Genomic DNA, 19,514 nt, shown 5'->3' with positions numbered 1-19,514 from the left:
CCCCCATTGCACCACCTCTTGATTTCATGCTCTTCATTGAGAATGAAATCTCTTGATTTAAAACCCAAAAAAGTAAGTGAAGATTATTTCTTGTCTGGAGAGTATTACTCAAAGTTCTATGTTATTTCTAATAGACCCTCACTTAGAATAGAGATTTTCTTGAAATTTCTAGTGAGTAAAAATCCCTGTTTTTCATGCTCTGGATATCAAATTCAGTTATTTTCGTTTCTCATTTATCCTTTAAATAATTTTCCAGAGCTGGAATCAAAGGAGACAGCTCAACCACCAGATTCTGACCCAACTGACGATGATGCCCCTGTGCCATCATCATCTTCAGAAACAGAGACGGATGAGATGGTGAATCAGGAATATTTATTGGATCCAAGCCTTACAGTTGGAGAACTATTGCTTCAAGAAAATGTTGAGGTTGTGGACTTTGCTCGTTTTGAATGCGGGGAATCTACAGGAGAGAGTTGAAAAGAGATCACCGAATGAACATTCAATAGACAAGAACATTCGAAAGTGTACCAAAATATAGCACTCGTATGTTCGTCTAGAGCAAGTCAAATGTTTGAAAGCTATGATTGCAACTTTTTGATTTACACGTTGACTAGTAGACTGCTATGCAAGTATTTCATAGTTTTCCAAAGAACACCTTTTTGTTAAAATAATGGACAGTGTGTGCTTGTGCATGCTTTGTGTATCGCAGTGCTACAGCTCACCCATCTTGTATACTGTTAACACAATGCAGACTACTTGAGTAGTATCATGACGTAGTAGTAGTCCATGGGTGAACTTGAAAAGTCCTTATTGATGAAATTTATGGGGAAAAAGTAAATGAAATTTTCTGACATTTGGAGGATTTAAGTTGATGTAGCTACATCAAGTTGAATTTAATTATATTCATCACTTGTTTACTTTAATATAATAAAAATAATTAATTACGAACATTTTTATCATGTTTTGATATAAATCATATGGGACTTGCTGGAAATCCTAAAAAGCGTTACACTTGTAAAGCAAATGCTATATGATTGTATAACTATTCTCCATCCCTCCATTTTCTATCTCCCTCTCTCTCTCTTAGTCATTTGCTGAGTCTCCATCACCCTGTTGTAATATTGCACTGTACGATGTTTGATGGTAAATTAGGGAAGCCATTTTTCAACAGAGTGCTATTTTTGGATTTTGTGTCGATAATATGAACTTATATTGTTTCATAGTGAAGCCATAATTTCTGCAAGTCCTGCAATTACACATGTACATGTTTAGGAAACCAAAAGATAGTTATTGCATTTCCCTGAACATTACCATAATTTATGAATCTTTGCCTTCTGAAGATTAAATCACAGATTAAGATCTGTTTTCCAATGAAGCCCTCCCTGCATGATTACAGAAATGCAAAAAAGTATGCCAGAGATTACTCATGCTAGGGTGTATGTGCGTTATACAGATATCATATGTAAAACATGTTTTCATGTTCTTTTGAAATGTTCCAGTAATGCTGGAAAAGTCAAAACTGCACGAGTTTGAAATATGGATAATATTCTAAATATATGTTCATATTAAACTGAAATATGTGTTAGTAAAGATGTTGGGTATTGTCCATTACGAAGACAGGTAATTTCTGGTTTCTATTTTTATCCAGAAAGGAAAGTCCCCGCCCATTGAAAAAACTTATCATGGCACTAAATTGGCCAATTCTGGTACACGGGGCATGAAGAAAAATTGATGAAATAATACTGTTACAGTAACTTACATAAATCCAGCCCTTTGTCATTATAACTAAAACAGTAATCAAAATTGTTTTTATTGGATATCTTTTTTTTGGGGGGGGGGGGAGGATTTGGTTGAAAACATGATTGCTCAAACCGGATTTGGTATGACCAGGCTTTTCTTAAACTTTTCATTCCTGGATAATATTCAATTATTACATTACAAAATTGCTTTTTAATATGGTTAACCTTAGATTTAATCATGCTCGAGTTAAAATGTTTGATCAGGACATGAGTAAGAAAAATCAATAACTCTTACAATTTTTTTTACCCCTATCAAAGTTTGAGAACATCAGATTATCATGATGAAAGATTAACCATCCTTTGGATTATTTTGAATTTGACAAAATCAACTGCAATTTATGGTCAAATCACAATTCTATCCTCCCACAGGACCATTATTTGATTATTTGAAGTCTTTAAAAAGTCATTTCATTCATCCCTCCATTATTCATTAAATTACCTTCATGGAACTTGAGTGAATAATTGAAGACATTCACTGAAGTTTAGCAACCAATTTGGCATATGTATACTTGTTAATGTAAAACAAATAAAATCAAATATAAAATATGAATTCTTGCTTTGTCAAAACTATTTTATTTCACTCTGTATGCTATGCATTGTCTTCTACATCAAGAATGCTTTTAATCATGATACAAAAGTTTGGCTGTCTCACACCGCAAACAGTTTTCAAAATTCCTGAATACCTTAATGAGTTGCAATGGTACACACTGAATCTTTATTACAATTTTTAATTCTTCACATTTTCATGCAAAAATATAGTCCTAAAAGAATCAAATATAAATATGCCTATTAATTATCATATTCCTGGGTCAGGAGTTACAATTGATTCAACCTTTGAGACTGCTCAGGACTGTGTACTGAAGAGATGGAAGCTGAGATCAAATCTTATAAGTTGCCATCAATATGAATACATGTATATCATGAAATCTATAAGACAAAATGGGATCCAGGTTGGGAAATCAATCACAATTTTATCTCCAGCTGATCCAAACTTACATTTGATATGGTGATTTTCATGGAAACCTGTATAATTCATTGGCTGTTGAGCCTTATCAGGAAAAAATCTTTGTAAGCAAAGGACACTGGCCAGAACATCACAAATATCCATATGAAAGTAAGATCTAGAAACTCTTTCATATCATACCTAAAAAAATACTGAATGATCAACCCTCATTTTTTTCTTCTGTTGTGGCAAAGAAACAATTTTTTTTAGCTATTACCACTGGCATACCCCAGTTACCAAAATCAACAGATCCTAAGGACCCGTTGCAAAAAAGAAAAACTCTGCCAATATTTTGTTGGCCAGGGTTATTTTTTCATGGCAAAAGTTAATATATGGAACAGGCCCAAGATGTCTGCACTAGAGATATGTGACTGATCTTAAGGACTTATTTCAATGAATTTTTTGCAACAATCCTGTGAGGTCTTACAATTACAAATAACCAATAAAATTAGCATTTTCTAATTTTGCAACATGATTTTGATAATTGTATGTTCACTGACAAATAATTACAAAATGAACCTATTGTGAATATTGTAAGTGATCAGGTGAAATTAAATCTATTATCACAGATGAACTCTCTTACCCGTGTTCTGAAGTTGGGTTTAACTTAGACCATGGTCTAACTCTGTGCTGAAATTATGGGAAGCCAAACGTTTTAAAATTTTGTTTACAGTGAATGCTTCTCATTTATACTGTGCTCCTTACTAATTATTCAGTGGGGAAGACAACTGTCATACTTATCCTTCCCGGGGAGTTCATAATGTTTTGGGAGTCAAATGAGCTGATATATTGAATCTCTACTGTTAGAGATTTATGTAACAACTGGCTTTCCATGGTTAAACCACAACTTAAAACCAGAGTTTGAATCAAACCCGACTTCGGAATATGGTCCATTAAATTCAGGTTTTTTTTTTACAATAGTACTATCACATTGTTTACCTGAATGGATGTCTTCCATAAAGTGAGTTAAACTTTGACGCAAGTTCTTAGACAATATTTTTTCAGAAAATGGTCCTTTCCCTCTGCAAAATTCATGACAATCAGCACAATTGGTTGTAAAAATTTTCACTGAAAAATTGCCCTTATCCATTAAACATACGATTTCAGTAAAATATTGACTACATGTATTTGTTTCATGAAATGCTTCTCACGTTATTCCAATTGATAATCTACATGGATGAAATATGAGTACTTGATGGGTTAAATTGGAAATGTTGATAATGAAAATAGATGATGATTGCCATTGTAATCAAGGTGATGAATTAATCATGCCGTGCTTTTAAACAAAAGAGTAGACTCATTGAATAGTGACTAATTGCTCTTCCATTCTTGACAAGAACATTAATCCTAATGAACCCATGTTCAATTTTGTGTTCAGAAATTACCATTACCAAAAATTCTACATAATATTTTGATATATTTCATCTACTTGTAGTGAAAAAAACATCTTCCTTAAAAAAAACAACTTTAAAACATATATCACCAATGCTTCTCACAACACTATTATTTAGACACATTACTAATCAAGATTCAATATATACACACTTTTCATAATTTTGCAAAATGATAGAAATTAAAAATTAACTCTTCTGATACAATTCACAAATGACAGAAACTTGATACAGGGTTTCCATTTCATGGAATATTCTAGGCCAAATTAAGCTATGATAATTTGGTCCTACAAGAAATGCTAAAGAACATTAATATAAAAAAAACAGGAATTGCATGGTAAACACCTTGTAGTTTACAAAACAACCATAGCCCACTTGCTGATAGTGCAATAATTATTCAAATTTGATGTCTGATAAACTTAATACTCCTATCAAACAGTTTGAAATTAATCCACATGATTTAGAAATTCACATACCAATGTTTCATCTCAATTTTTGCAACGTTATACTTTGACAATGTAAATAGGTCATACTTTGCATATGGCCTTAAAACTTGCTTTAATTAGAGAGGATCATGGAGCTTTATATAGAAAGTCAACTTGTGAACAGAAACAATTCATTATCAAATGACAAAATTTACTAGGTTTAAACGTTTTTTGCGGCTGATTTCAGACAACTCATTATCTAAAACAAAAAGTCAAAGGAAATAAGTGTTGTAAAATGAAAATAATTTCCCATCATGAAACAGTTACGGGGTATTTCACGTTGAACAATGATCCATAAAGAATAACAATTGAGGACACAAGATTTTGGACACAAAATCAAATGCTAACTACTTTCACAACTTTGAAAAATCCATACATTTGAATAGTTTAAACGTCTCTTCATAGAATTGCTTCTAGCAGAACAGAACTTACATTATTTTATGTCAGTTCTTACCATATTTAAATGCTCCCCTTAAAAATAAGTACCGGTATGTATTTAAATTCATTTTTTTTTAATATAAACTCAATCTCCAATGGAAGGTCTACTCTACAATAATTCACATAAAACTAAATTATCAAGATATAAAAGTTTGAATTTGCAAAGGTGATCTCGATTACAAAAAGTGCTTGATATTCCAATATTTGAACAGAAATGTGACAATACATGAACAAATAATAACAATACATTTGAATTCAGCTATCGTTTGATATGTTTGAACATTTAAACATCAATTCATCTTCTCAGGACCATTTCACAATCAAATGAGTTTCTTAATCTCATAAACATGTTTTGATAGTCACTTATACTCAAACAAGAACAATATAAATATAAAAACAAATACATGTACAGCCAAACCAAATATTTCATTAGAACAAAATATACAGCTGCTCCTTTCAATCGAACAGAAACTGATTTCATCTTATTTTTCCAAGTGTTTACAATACAATCTTTTCCCCTATCTTTTATGTGCTCAACATTAAATTCAATCTTTCCCCCATCTTTTATGTGCTCAACATTAAATTCAATCTTTCCCCCATCTTTTATGTGCTCAACATTAAATTCAACTGACATGAAATAATCAATGTCAATAAACCTTTTACATTACACACAATCTACATCTTATTTACATGAGTAAAATTTTGTTTAGAGTACTACATCATACATTTTTTTTATCAAGCCATGAATATTCTTGAATCACACATTCACAATACAGAGACACATGATAATTGCAATCTTTCTGCTTAAATACACTTGGAACATGCATAAAGTGGTTCAAAAAAAAATTTCTATTACAAATGAGTTATAGAATAACGGTTTCTATACACATAGCAAATAAATGCAGATCTTACAATTTGATGCAGATAAACTCAGCATGAGCAATTTCAAAAATAATATAATTCGTATCATTTCAATTCTTCATTTGTTCCTTCATTTGATTCTGGAGGCTTATGAATATTTTGTTGCATTGCAAATTAATAATTTAAATGTGATACAAGGTTATATCATGATAAGGCCATAGTCAATTATGCTGGTACTCAAAATCTCACCAATCCGATCAGATCCCATAACCATTTCTTCCATAACTTTCCGGTTTTAGATGGATCAATAGTTAGCAGAGCAATTAATCTTTACGAGATTAAAGCTTTTGGTATATCTTGTATTCAAGATTCTGACAATATTGAAATCCAAAGTCAAACTGTTATCAATAAAATGATCTTTGGAAGCAGGATTGATATAAGCGTGTCATAATTCTTGAATATTTTTTCCACATCTATTGGTGTCTATGATGTTTCTTGTTAACTGAGTTGCCATTCAATGCATGCCTTTCATTGCTGAGGTGCATGTAATCACAATCCAAGTCAATCATACCCACTTTCTAGTTACTATTCATTCATTTTCTTCCATATTTACAAAGCATCATTTTTCAACATAAATTATACAGAATCATTCATCATAAATGAATAAGTAAATATGCAATAAATTTGTTAACTGAAGAGGCATAATTCCCTAACAGCTAAAGCTTTTAAAGCTATCACAAGCACTTTTCAGGGAGAAGCATACATATGGCAGTCTCAATTAACAAGAGATATCATAGACACAATTGAGTTGGGACAAGAAAATATATTAAAGCATTTGAATAAGTATGGAATATCATTAATAAATATTCATGAAATATCGATTTCAAGACAGGTGGATATACATGTATTGTAATGCATTAAAATATGCAGATTTTATCTTTTTAAAGACGATAAAACATATATGTACCTTACACTAAGATAACATAAATAATTCAATCTATAATTTAAGAAATGCAAGATATTTCATCTGGAGGTATGACACAATGAGGGGGTCACTTTGCTTTGAATCTGATATCTTTAAGTTTGACAATATCGGTACTTAGGATTCCCTTGATCTTTTCATAGGCTACCTCTCTGTCATCATTGACTACAAGGAAGGTTGCGTTTGCGGATGTCTCTTCATCGACTATAAATAAAAACAAAGACAAAAACAAGGATTAAATATGTTAAGAGCATCTATCTGGGCCAATTTAATTTTTAAAAAGTCAGTTATTTTCATTTTTGTTATAAGCTACTAAAATCCATATATCTGATTGGATAACAGCAAATTTGTCAGTGAAAATCAGTTTCATGAAACAGTCCCCAGACTTCAAGATTTCTTTGGCTGAACATTTTACTTATTATTCAGAGATTAATCGATATTGATGACATATCTTAGAAGGACATGTAATGACCATCCAGTTTTCTATGAGGCAGATCTGTGGTTTTATATAATCCTATGTTTAATACTAACAAATCAATTCAGTGATTTTCCTCTTCTGCATGTATTTCATCATCCTATATTATTTTTAGCCTCTATACAAATTTTTGCAAATGTTGGCCTCTTTCTGGAAAGAAATAATTGATCCTCAATAAATCAAATACCCCCCTCCCTCCAACAGCAATTGTACATTTTGTTAAACAAGAAAATTACCATTAATAGAATATAAAACAAACATATTAATATAGAAAAGATATGTCACAGAACTTCCCACAACCCTGACAATCAAGCACCCACATTTTTACACATCACAACAATTACCCATTTGCTCAATTTCAGTAGATCTAAACTTTTTCTGACAAAAGTTGTAATGTTAGTTTCCATACCCAACATTCCCCCCCCCCAAAAAAAAAAAAAAAAAATCACAAACACAAACAAAGGGTATTTTTTGTGTCAAAAATGAATATTTCAGATATTTTCATTTTTTTCCTCTTCTCATTTATACCTATTACACAGGAAAACAGTTTTGAGCGAGGGGGGGGGGGCGGTAGAACATGGGTTATGTTTGCAACTACCCATGCCATTTTACACTTTGAGGATGAGGCGCACCTCCCCCCCCCCCCCCCCCCCCCCCCATGTATTTTTTCTCAGTATACATGTAAGCAGAGGAAAGTTAGTCATCAACTCAAAAGGTGTTTAGTGAACACAAAAACACAAGCCATGATGAAGAGAGAGGTGGGTTTGTATCAATTTACCTACAGGCCCCCGAAACAGTGATACAATCAATACATGTATTTCAGATTGACTATATCTTTTTCGTTCATAGTATTCCATAGACTGAAAGTTGTGTGTAATAATCAATTGTATCTTTCATGTTCAAGGGACCTGGTAGGAAACCCAATCTTTGCTTTGATTTTGCTCTACCTTTTCTCTGGAGTAAAGGGACCAACAGTAAGAGTTGTGGTTGGGTTTTGAATAATGTGATTAGAGTAAGGGTAAGTGTAGGGTTTAATGTTAGGTTAAAAATAAGGTTTCCTTTTATGTGCAGATGACCCATGATGCAAATTTTGTAAAAGCAATAATCTTGAAAAAAAAAGTTTGTGCACTACTGATGTTATCTCAAACATGAAGATTAAACACAACAATCAGCAACTTTTAGTAGTTACCTGTAACTATACCAATTCACCAGTTATTCACCAACTATTTCAAATAATATACTAATAAAAATCTAGATGTAAAATGTATTTGTTAATAACATTGACTGTTTATCTCTGATAACCATGAAAAATTAAAACAAGAATCATCAGTTTGAATTAGTTACCTCAACCCAGTCAAATAAACCATTCATGATATGCCATTGACAATTAAATTAACAAAGGTTAATGCAATTGAATATTTGAAAGACGTTTCAAATTTCAAAATAAACATAGAATTTTTTTATCCTGCCTTGAGTCTGTTTATCTCATCTTGTAAGATTAGACTAAGTTGAGAGTATGCTCTTTCAAATATATCATTCACGATGAAATATATACTCCCTTCAGCAGGCTCTTGCTTGTCAACTGTAAGCATGTAAGACAAACCAAATCACATAATCATGTCAAAATAACCAGATCCTTGTATTAAGGCAAAAAGCCTAAAAATATCAATAGTGGCATTTTAAATTGTCTTTCTTATATAAAATATACAACTGAATGACTGAAAAGGTAGATCAAGACTGCAGTATTCCACCAGAACCTTTTCTTTTATTTTTCAGATATACCTAATACAGTCAATTTCCATTTGGTTCAATTCAAAAGGAAATTTTGAATGAACATGTGAGAAATAGCTCCTTACAATAGAATTTTGTTCTGATACACCCGCTGCATTTCTAATTGAAAATAATCAAATAATACCCCTGGTGGCTTTATGTTATGATTGGAACACCCCCCCCCCCCCCTCCACAAAAAAATATTTTAATGCAACAGAAATAATAACTCATCTAAAAAAAAAATTGTATTTTTTTTCTTTCGAACATACTAATTTCAACTAAGTCGAATACTCTCTACAGCGTTCTTGCGTTTCTTTTAAAGTTTAGATACAAAATGCACCTAATGTATCTATTACTACTTCTTAATAACCCCTGCAGATTTTAATTACTCGAAAAAATCCCTTTCTTGATATAGGAATATGGTGAAGATTGAAATGCTTAAAAATGCATTATCATATATATGTATGGCTTCACACAGTACAGTGAATAAAACGAGCAAAAGAATAGCCATGCATAATTTAGATGAATGCACCACAGTATACACACACTGAGGGATGAAAGCAAAGTGCATATTAAATTAAACAAGTGGAACACCTCTGGCAGTCTCGCCTGCATTACGCGATTTAATATAGCAGCAGTGCTAACTTTGAAAAAAACTATAAAATAATCATTCACAAAAACACCATTCATATAATGACATAATACCACGTTCATTGACCATAAATGACATTTGAACGGTGACTTAAGACTTGTCAACTACATCCATGTCCACATTTCATTCACTCTATGACTATCTATAAACTTTCAAAGTTATGATGGCAATTCAACAATTACCCCAACATGGCCTAAGTTTATTGACCTTAACTGACCTTTGACCTTGGTTTTGTGACCTGAAACTCACAGGGGATGTTCAGTGATACTTGATTACTCTTATATCCCAAGTTTGATGAACTAGATCCATAAACTTTCAGTTACATGTAGGATGGTAATTTAACAAATACCCCCAACACGGCCAAAGTTCATTGACCTTTAATGACCTTTGACCATGGTCATGTGATCTGAAACTCGTACAGGATGTTCAGTAATACTTGATTACTCTTATGTCCAAGTCTTAAGAACTAAATCCGTAAACTTTCAGAGTTAGGATGGTAATTTAACAAATACCCCCAACACGGCCAAAGTTCATTGACCTTAAATGACCATTGACCATAGTCATGTGACCTGAAACTCGCACATGATGTTCGCTAATACTTGATTAACCTTATGTCCAAGTTTCATGAACTAGATCCATAAATTTTCAAAGTTATGATAGTAATTCAACAAATACTCCCAACTTGACCAAAGTTTATTGACCCTAAATGACCTTTGACCTTGGTCACGTGACCTGAAACTCGAGCAGGATGTTCACTAATACTTGATTAACCTTATGACCAAGTTACATGAACTAGGTCCACATTAAGTTATAATGTCATTTCAAAAACTTAACCTTCGGTTAAGATTTTGAAAATAATTCTCCCAACATGGTCAAAGTTCATTGACCCTAAATGACCTTTGACCTTGGTCATGTGACCTGAAACTCAGGCAGGATTTTCAGTAATACTTGATTAACCTTATGTCCAAGTTTGATGAACTAGGTCCATATACTTTCTAAGTTATGATGTCATTTCAAAAACTTAACCTTAGGTTAAGATTTGATGTTGACGCCGCCGCCGTCGGAAAAGCGGCACCTATAGTCTCGCTCTGCTATGCAGGCGAGACAAAAAACCTTCAGATGATGAAAGTGTAAATGTGATATAAGTATTACAGCGGCAACGTGACACATGCATATATATATAAATGCATCAAGATAAATCCCTTTCATTGTTAATATAGTGCAATATCAAATTCTGACATTCTTAAGGAACACTCATATCTTATCTCTTTGAGTGAATTATCAGGACACATTAAAACATGCAATTAGCAAGTTGTATATCATTTTGTTAATGTGCACCTTTAGCAGGTTTAACAAGTTGAACTACAAAGTGACCACATTGTGTGGTTTGGTCAAAAAATATCTTGAAATCTAAAATATCATAAAAATACATCAGAGAAAATAGTTTTTAAAATGCACATACTGTGCCTATTTTACTGCATTAATACATCTTCATCAGAGTAAGAGAATGTTTGAATAAGAATTATTTCTAGAATCATTAAATTGGCAATGCAACATCTTTATTTCTTTCTTGAATACAATTTTCTTTGTAGAAAATGAATGATCCAAGTCTTTTAAAAATTTACCATTTCCTTTCACTGCCAGAAAATGCATTTAGTTCCTAAATTTCTGCCATAAAAAACCCAATGCATAAAGAAATAAATCAAAACCATAGAACTATTAAAAGAAAAACTTACTGTACTCCAATTCTTTTATTGCAGTAGCTAATCTCTTTTGAATGGCTTCTTCGGAATCTGTTTTTCTGCCTCTAAGCCTCTCCTCCTAAAATTAAGAAAGGAAGAAAGAAATAATACTTAAAATTAAATGATATATTTACAAGAGAGTTACACCCTGAACAAGAGGACGGGCAAGTGAAATTTTGAAAACTTGCATTCTTTATCCTAACAAAGTGTTAGTTACATGCATCCCATAAATGCCCCAGAATGGGTAAAATGTGCTTGTGATCCTCAGGGTGATCCTATCTAAAAAACAAAGTACTTTAGGAAGATATTTTTTTAAGGGATGCTGTATCGAAATAAAAAGAGTAATATTCACAGAGCAAAATGCTGGAAATTTCATCAAAATCTGATAACAAATAGCGAATTTATGGCATTTTAAAGATTTGCATTATTCCGGTGAAACAGTTCTAGGCATGTCTTCATGAATATTCAATGAACAAAATGATGATGTCATATCCCCACTTGTTCTTTTGTATCTTATTATATGAAATTAGGTTTATTCAATTTTTTTCCTTTAAAAACCAAACATATTGGAATAAAAACTGATTAATAATAATAATAATAACGCAGTTCTTGTATAGCGCATATCACATTATGTCATAACGTTCCTATGCGCTTCCAAAGGACTTGGATATTATTACCCTGGCTTTAGCCTCGCAGCCTTTTACAGCGCGGTGGCATTTCAAGGAATAAATTCCTGCCAGGTACCCATTCACCTCGCCTGGGTTGAGTGCAGCACAATGTGGATGAATTTCTTGCTAAAGGAAATTACGCCATGGCTGGATTCGAACCCACGACCCTCTGTTTCAAAGTCAGAAGACTAACCCACTGGGCCACAACGCTCCACATTAAGTGCATTCAATATTCATTGCTGCAACTTATTTCATTACAAGGGAGACATTATATCGTTCACAAATATATGGAAAATGAAACAACTATGATTTCATGTAATAACAAAAGAAAAAGGAAAGTGGGGATGTGACATCATCAGCCCATCTAATGAATATTCATGACAACGTGCATACTTTATACATGTAACTGTTTTCACAAAATGTTGTTAAACTTTAAAATTCAATAACTTTGCTATTTGTGATCAGATTTTGTTGAAACTTTCAGCATTTTGATCTGTGAATTTTACTCTATTTATTTAGATATAAATATTTTCAGCCCTGAGGATCCCTTTAAACGCTCAACCATCTTCTTTCACTTTGCTATTATAAATAGAGACTATGATTTCTGAACAATCCAGCCATAAACACAACATTTTACATAGTATTAAACAGAGATAAGTTAGGATCAATTCGTAAGTTATAAATGATATCAATTACAACTTAACTCAATCAAGCATGATTTTTAAACTGGTATTTCACTGATTCATATATCATTCAATTTATCCTTTCACTAATTTAATTCATCCATTCATTTATTCTTTCATTCCATTATTAATCCATTCATTTACTCATTCATTAACTCCATTAATCTATTGATCAATTAAAACTTTTACCCATCCATCAAATCATCAAATCATCCATCCAAGTGTCCATCCGTCCCCTTTTCGATTCACTGTTTGTTAATCATTATAAAGGATCTGGGCCCCATTGCATAAAAGTTAATATTATGGTAACTTTGCCATCCAATGGAATCTATGGTAACAATGCACAGCAGCCAATAAAAATCAAGGATTTCAGGAGAGTTACCATAATAGTAACTTTTATGCAACAGGGCCCTGCTTACCAAGACCTCAATGCTTGGTGGCTTGACAAAGATATAGATTGGTTTTAGGTCTGTTTCCTTAATACTTTTCACCCCTTGCACATCAATATCTAGAATGCAGATCCTCTTGGTTGCCAGCACATCCTGAACTGCCTTTTTACTGTAAAAGAAACACAAGCAGTATTAAAAATCTTAAATATGTTGTAGTAAGTGGAATGCCTCTGGCAGTCTTGCTTGCATTAATTACGCGATTCAAAATAGCAGCAGTGCTAACTTTGAAAACAACAACTATTCACAAAAAACACCATTCATATAATAAAATACTATGTTCATTGACCCTAAATTACCTTTGACCTTGATCATCAAGACTTGTCAAGACAATCAGTGAACTGATTACCCTTCGTGCATGTTTCACGAAATAGATCCATAAACTTTCAAAAGTTATGACGGCAATTCAAGTTATTCAACAAATACTCCGAACATGATGAAAGAATATTTTAAAAGGAATACATGAATAATCATCAAATCACATATGTCTATGGGGTGTTGCAAGAAACTTGCGATCAATTGCAAGTTTATTTTGGGTCTCTAAATCAATCATATGTCTCATAGTTAATTGCAAATTAGTGATTGATGCTAATATGCTAATTGAAACAAGAAGCTTAATCTGATTTGCTACATCTAAAATTGATCCATCAGTTGTAAAATTGCAACAGAATATTTGCAATTGATTGCAAATATTTTCTTGCAACACCCCTTATGTCAGTGAATTTGAAATCCACCCACAAGGTTTATCTCAAATGACCTTACTGCTCATGCACAGTTTACAAAGTTCTGTGAAAAGACTTACTGGGCTCAACTTCAAAACAAAGTGTATATATTGGTATTATTGGTATAAAAAGAAACAGAAAAAAATATTATATTGGACTGTAATACCTCATTCACATTTCTCCTACGGCTAGTCGAAAACAGCAATTTTATTCATTTTTATTCAAACCACCTACATGTACATGTATATGTAGCTGGTACAAAAAAATGTTAAATGGCTGTTTTCGACTAACCGTAGGAGAAATGTGAATGAGGTATAAAGTAAGAATATTTAATCTCCACATCTAATCAACGAAAATCAAACATATTTTTTATTCATTTTGTACGGAACACTTGTTTGGTACATACTGCTTTATGCACAGTAAAATGCACTGTTTATGTCCAGGAATGACAATGGTCAAGTCAGACTCAATACAAATATGTAAATACTTTGAGTCCGCAAACAGTAGATTAGGGACACAAAGAAAATTCCATTGTAACTCACTAATGCTTGGACTATTCTTTGTTCTGTACTTTAAAAAATAAAATAAAACCTCGGCCCATCTACAAGGTCTGATGTCAAGTAAAGGTCTGAGAAAAACCTACTAGAATGAAGTGTTCGGCATTTAAAATTTGACTCGAGGTGGTTTAAACACTGTATATAGAAATGTTCAAGGTGATTGATATCTTCATGTATCACTATCAACCATTTTATTGCAAGAGCATTCTAAATTTCCTATATAATACCCACTGACTATGGAAGAGAAAGTAATCTCATTAGAGGCACTATATTGCAAGTTGCTATGGAAACAGAAATTGATCAGAAATTACATTGCCCATGAGACACCTTCAGATGGAGAAATCAAATTACATTCTCAGAGTCAAACTTTGTGCGATACATTAGATACTGGTTCAGGGACGTGTATTAATGGAATGTGGTGTTATTTGATACAAAGTTAACAATGGACTGTGTGAATTGCACTGGAAAGTAAGAAAAAACATTTCCATTTTTCAATGTTGCTTATTGTATGTGATACATGTACAGTATATCCAGAGAATAAGTTTACTTCCAAACATTCATATTAAACCATTCCTAAATTAAAATGGAAATCAAAAATGCATTCTTGATGACAAAAATTGCAAATGGAGATAATTCAGATCAACTTTATTAATATAATAGGACTATTAATAAAAAGTCTTTACTGATCACAAAAACACTTTCAGCATTGAAACAATTAGGCCTATAGGCTATAGCAAATCCATTTTTAATCACTTTGAAGTAAAATTTAATTCATGCAATGCCATATTAGACTCAAAATGAAGTTCTTTGGAAATTTCATAAACTACAATGTAAAAGTACATGTAGGACCTCACCTTGTACCATACATATTGCCTGAAAACTGTGCATGCTCTAGAAATTCTCCATTTGCAATGGCCAATTCCATCTTCTCTCGAGTTGTATAATGATAATCTGAAAATTTATACAATGAATATAAACAAGAAATTATGCAAAGCAAGTCTGTGGTTTTATTTCAATACAGGAGACATCTGATACAAAAAAGAATGTTTTATGTCCAGTATTGAACAAAATAAGCTGGCAAGTAAACTGTACATACATGTACATGTATATGTACAAGAAACATTCTGCGAAAAAATAAGATCAATGAACTTAACGGTACCGGTACATGATAATCATTCCACAGTCCACACAGTATTATGAAAAGGATTCTAAGACTAAACTATTAAAAAAACTGGACTTTATAGTGTGTCACACTAAATATGAAAAGTTCAAATTTCTTAACTTCAGAATACTTCATAATTCAATTTCTTTAGAATGGTTCAATAGATTCGCCCTGGTTCATGCCTCAAACTTCATCCTTGTGATTTTCACATAATAATATCAAAATGAGATTATTCAAGGTGGCTTCAACTGAATAAAGAAAGTATATTACACCTCCACTCCCAGCTACACACATTGTAGTATATTTGATTACAATAGAGAACCAACACTGAGCTTAATTACATGCATGCATTGAACTATGACTATGAATAATATGGTATGCCGAAATACACAAAATGGGGTGACTTTATCTTACTTCCCTATTCCTGGTATAATTTTTTTTTGCATTTTTTGTTTGTAAGCCTGTGGTGAACTACTTACCAAACGTTATAATAAATCAATCTTTATTATGTGTCTCTTTATACAGCTTTTCATCAATAAGTGTCTCTTTATAGAGCTGGTCATCAAAGCATGACAAAAAATAAAACAAGAAGAAGTTCTTGTGGGATGATTCTCAATCCTGTTCCCATCAGCTACAGATACTCTACAATTCTTGTTGCCAACAAGCATGTTGTTATTGTTAAGTACATTAATTTTGTATAAAAAGAGTCTGTAAGGGTTGTATACATGTAATTCAGTCCCAGTGTTAAAATAGAAAATTTAAGGTATCTCATTTAGCACAGGATCATGTTCAAATCATAGTCATTCAGTCATGTGTTACTTCATGAAACAGACTCTATTCATGTACATGTAGTTCTGATAGTATACAGACATGTACTTCCTCATTTTCTCCCTCACCATCATCAAGGAAAGTTAAAGGACAAGTCCACCCTAACAAAAAGTTGATTCAAATAAAAAGAAAAAAATCCAACAAGCATAACGCTGAAAATTTCATCAAAATCGGATGTAAAATAAGAATGTTATGACATTTTAAAACTTCGCTTAATTTCACAAAAACAGTTATATTCACATCCTTGTCGGTATGCAAATGAGGAGACTGATGACATCACTCACTCACTATTTCTTTTGTATTTTATAATATGAAATATTCCAATTTTTTCTCTGTTGTCGTGTGAAACAATGATTAATTCCTCCCTGAACATGTGCAATTAGCATTGTTAAATACTATGTGTTTCAATCAAGTTGGTCCTTATTGTCAAATCTGTAAAAAATGAAATATTTTAAAATTCAAACGATAAAAAACAAAAGAAATAGTGAGTGAGGGACATCATTGACTGTCTCATTTGCATGTCTCTGTTTTGTGAAAAATATAAAGCAAAATTTTAAAATGTCATAACTTTCTTATTTTACATCAGATTTTGATTAAATTTTCAGCATAATGGTTGTTTGATTTTTCTCTATGTATTCAAATCAACATTTTTCTGGGGTGGACTTGACCTTTAAAGGTCATGACCATCAGATTAAAATTAAAGAAATAAAAATCTGCCACACACATTCTGTTCAGCATGCCTTCATCCACTACACTGTATGTACAGTTATACTACTACATGTACACTGCATAAAAAAAAATCTAGGAAAATGTTTGACTCACGAACTCCATCCTGTTCCCCAGGTCTTGGATTCCTTGTCGTATCTAAACCAAAACATACAACAAAATATCAAAGTAACAATTGCTTCTGACAAATTCATCTGCAACAATTTTTATTTGATTCAAACTTTCTTTGCTTGTCTGAATTAGTATATAGGGTGTTTTGTATTGTTATGTTTTATTTTAATTAGTTGTTTTGGTACTTGTGGGGGTGTGTTTTTTTTCTTCTTATTTTACTGTACTATGCCGGTCAATTTATCCAATAACTGCGTATATCAGAGAGGAATTCTCTTTGTCTAAAGTAAGGAATGGCAGCTTGCAATGTACATACAACTGTACAAGGTACTATAAGTATTGTATTTTCACAACTGAATTTATTGCATATATTTGTAATCTGGGGTAGTGAGGTACATTTAGGTGGCATACTATATAGGAATTCTAGACAAAGTAATTTACATAATTGAAATTCTGAAAAACAGGCAATGAATTTGACCTTCAATTGTTTCCTCTCATTCATTCTTCTATTTGCCAACTCCTTGCACAGACCAGGTCACAGACTTGATTTGAAAACAATTCCAGAACAACCTTCGTACACTTCTGTGCCATTGTCAATGGGTGGATCTACATTGCATTATTAATCTCAACATTCAAATGCTTTAATAATTCATTCACTCTTCCTCGAACTTTCATTAATCTGTTTCTTTGAGAAGTGTCGCATGAATTCAACTGATTTCAAGGATTTCATTCTCCTATAATGAATCACCAAAAGGGTATTGGATATATGACTCAATTCCACCAATATGCATTGCACACAGAAATTAATATATACAGTAGGTTGCACAAAAGAAAAGGTAGACTTGAATGTTTTGGGGGTTTGGGACTACATAATGTGAAGGCATTTGAAGTGCAATCTTTTGCAATGAACCATTTATCTGTGAAAAATTTCCCAAATCATTGAGGAAACAACTTAAAAGCTCACAATAGAAGACTTTAGAAGTAATATTTATTTTTCCAACTAGTGGAACATCACTTTCAATAACAAAATCCTTCATTACTTACGACTGACAGAGAAGCCAAATGTATCTTTGTGTTCATCCATCAGCTGTTTAATCAATGTGCTTTTACCAGATCCTGAAGGTCCACAGAAAACACACGGTCTTGGAATGTATTCAGCCATTATAGTCAAACCTGAACAAGATTGAAGGAGAGTGAGAAATTTAAATGTAAAACATGATTTAGTATTAACAGTATCACAAACTTTCAAGTTTTCAACTTTTCATAGGTTTGCTATGCCAGGAGTCCATTACCATTACCAACAAAAGTGGTTGTTATGCATGCACATCGAATAGACAGTATTTAATTGCGAAAATTGCTGGGTATTGGTCATTCATTGTGTGAGGTCACAGGAACATGATGAATACTTTCTTTTTTATTCATTAGTGTGAGAACATAAATATAGGGTATTGGTCTAGATGTAGCTTAATTTTAGGCAGAATAACAGGCTTAACTTTTTTTCTGAGGCAGAGCTTCCATGGATGTTAGTAGTCAAGTAGAACCACAACATGACCGTCAAGTTGGGTATGTATGCAATTTTTTTGCTGAAAGTTGTAGTATAGGGTGTCTACTTCAAGAATACGATGGGTGCCACCTGGGCTCCCTTGTTCATTTTTTTTATTGATGTCATAATTATGACTTAGCTCTTATCTAGTGTACGGAATAAACATTCTGTTTGGTATAAAATTAAAGCTTATGGAAAATGGAATGTACACTTTACTAAGGTTATAAAAAATAAAACACATGCAAAGGTCACCTTTAGGTCATTTACACTCATGAAAGGTCAAATGAACTCGGGAGTTTATCAGTATTTTAAAAAGGTGTAACATTTTTGTATCAAAACAATCCATGTGATTCCAAATACATTGTAATCTACATAACATTTTACACCATGTCCTGTTATATTCCTCTCTCAACTGTCCTCTGTCCCATTCCACTTTGACCAGATGCTCATCAGATTCCCCTTCCTCAACAATC

General features: G+C 32.5%; 2 protein-coding genes across 7 annotated transcripts in view; one reads left to right on the top strand and one right to left on the bottom strand.

Annotated features, from left to right (window-relative positions):
* The window catches only part of LOC129255258 (elongation factor Ts, mitochondrial-like), a 17,299-nt gene extending 14,950 nt beyond the window's left edge, over window positions 1–2,349 (top strand). For all 5 annotated transcript variants that reach the window (XM_064096276.1, XM_064096258.1, XM_064096270.1 and 2 more), the window contains exon 7: window positions 257–2,349. In XM_064096276.1, coding sequence (XP_063952346.1) covers window positions 257–477 — 221 coding nt within the window. In that variant the 3' untranslated portion in view covers window positions 478–2,349. The remainder of the gene's footprint in view (window positions 1–256) is intronic.
* Window positions 2,350–19,514, bottom strand: LOC129257606 (guanylate kinase-like). 2 transcript variants are annotated; one of them, XM_064096284.1, is made up of 7 exons: window positions 18,543–19,514; window positions 17,487–17,528; window positions 15,529–15,625; window positions 13,369–13,507; window positions 11,593–11,677; window positions 8,904–9,016; window positions 2,350–7,163 (listed from the first exon to the last, which is right to left on the bottom strand). In XM_064096284.1, exons 1-7 carry the CDS (start codon window positions 18,658–18,660, stop codon window positions 7,125–7,127), a joined length of 633 nt encoding a protein of 210 aa, XP_063952354.1. In that variant the 5' UTR covers window positions 18,661–19,514; the 3' UTR covers window positions 2,350–7,124. The 2 variants fall into 2 exon arrangements, with proteins under 2 accessions (XP_063952354.1, XP_054751953.2); XM_054895978.2 differs by lacking the exon at window positions 8,904–9,016.

This window comes from Lytechinus pictus, chromosome 1 (genome assembly GCF_037042905.1).
Source record: "Lytechinus pictus isolate F3 Inbred chromosome 1, Lp3.0, whole genome shotgun sequence".
Lineage (NCBI taxonomy): Eukaryota > Metazoa > Echinodermata > Echinoidea > Temnopleuroida > Toxopneustidae > Lytechinus > Lytechinus pictus.
The sequence above is the reverse complement of the archived record's forward strand: the minus strand, read 5'-3'. Positions and strand labels throughout refer to the sequence as shown.

What these genes read in the sequence shown, in the direction of transcription:
- LOC129257606 (XM_064096284.1), bottom strand. Translation starts at nt 18,660, where the DNA reads ATGGCTGAATACATTCCAAGACCGTGTGTTTTCTGTGGACCTTCAGGA. An exon ending in AATAAAAGAATTGGAGTACA is followed by an intron (nt 9,017 to 11,592) that starts GTAAGTTTTTCT and finishes ACATGCTTACAG; the next exon opens with TTGACAAGCAAGAGCCTGCT. An exon ending in ATGAGATAAACAGACTCAAG is followed by an intron (nt 7,164 to 8,903) that starts GCAGGATAAAAA and finishes TTTTATTTATAG; the next exon opens with TCGATGAAGAGACATCCGCA.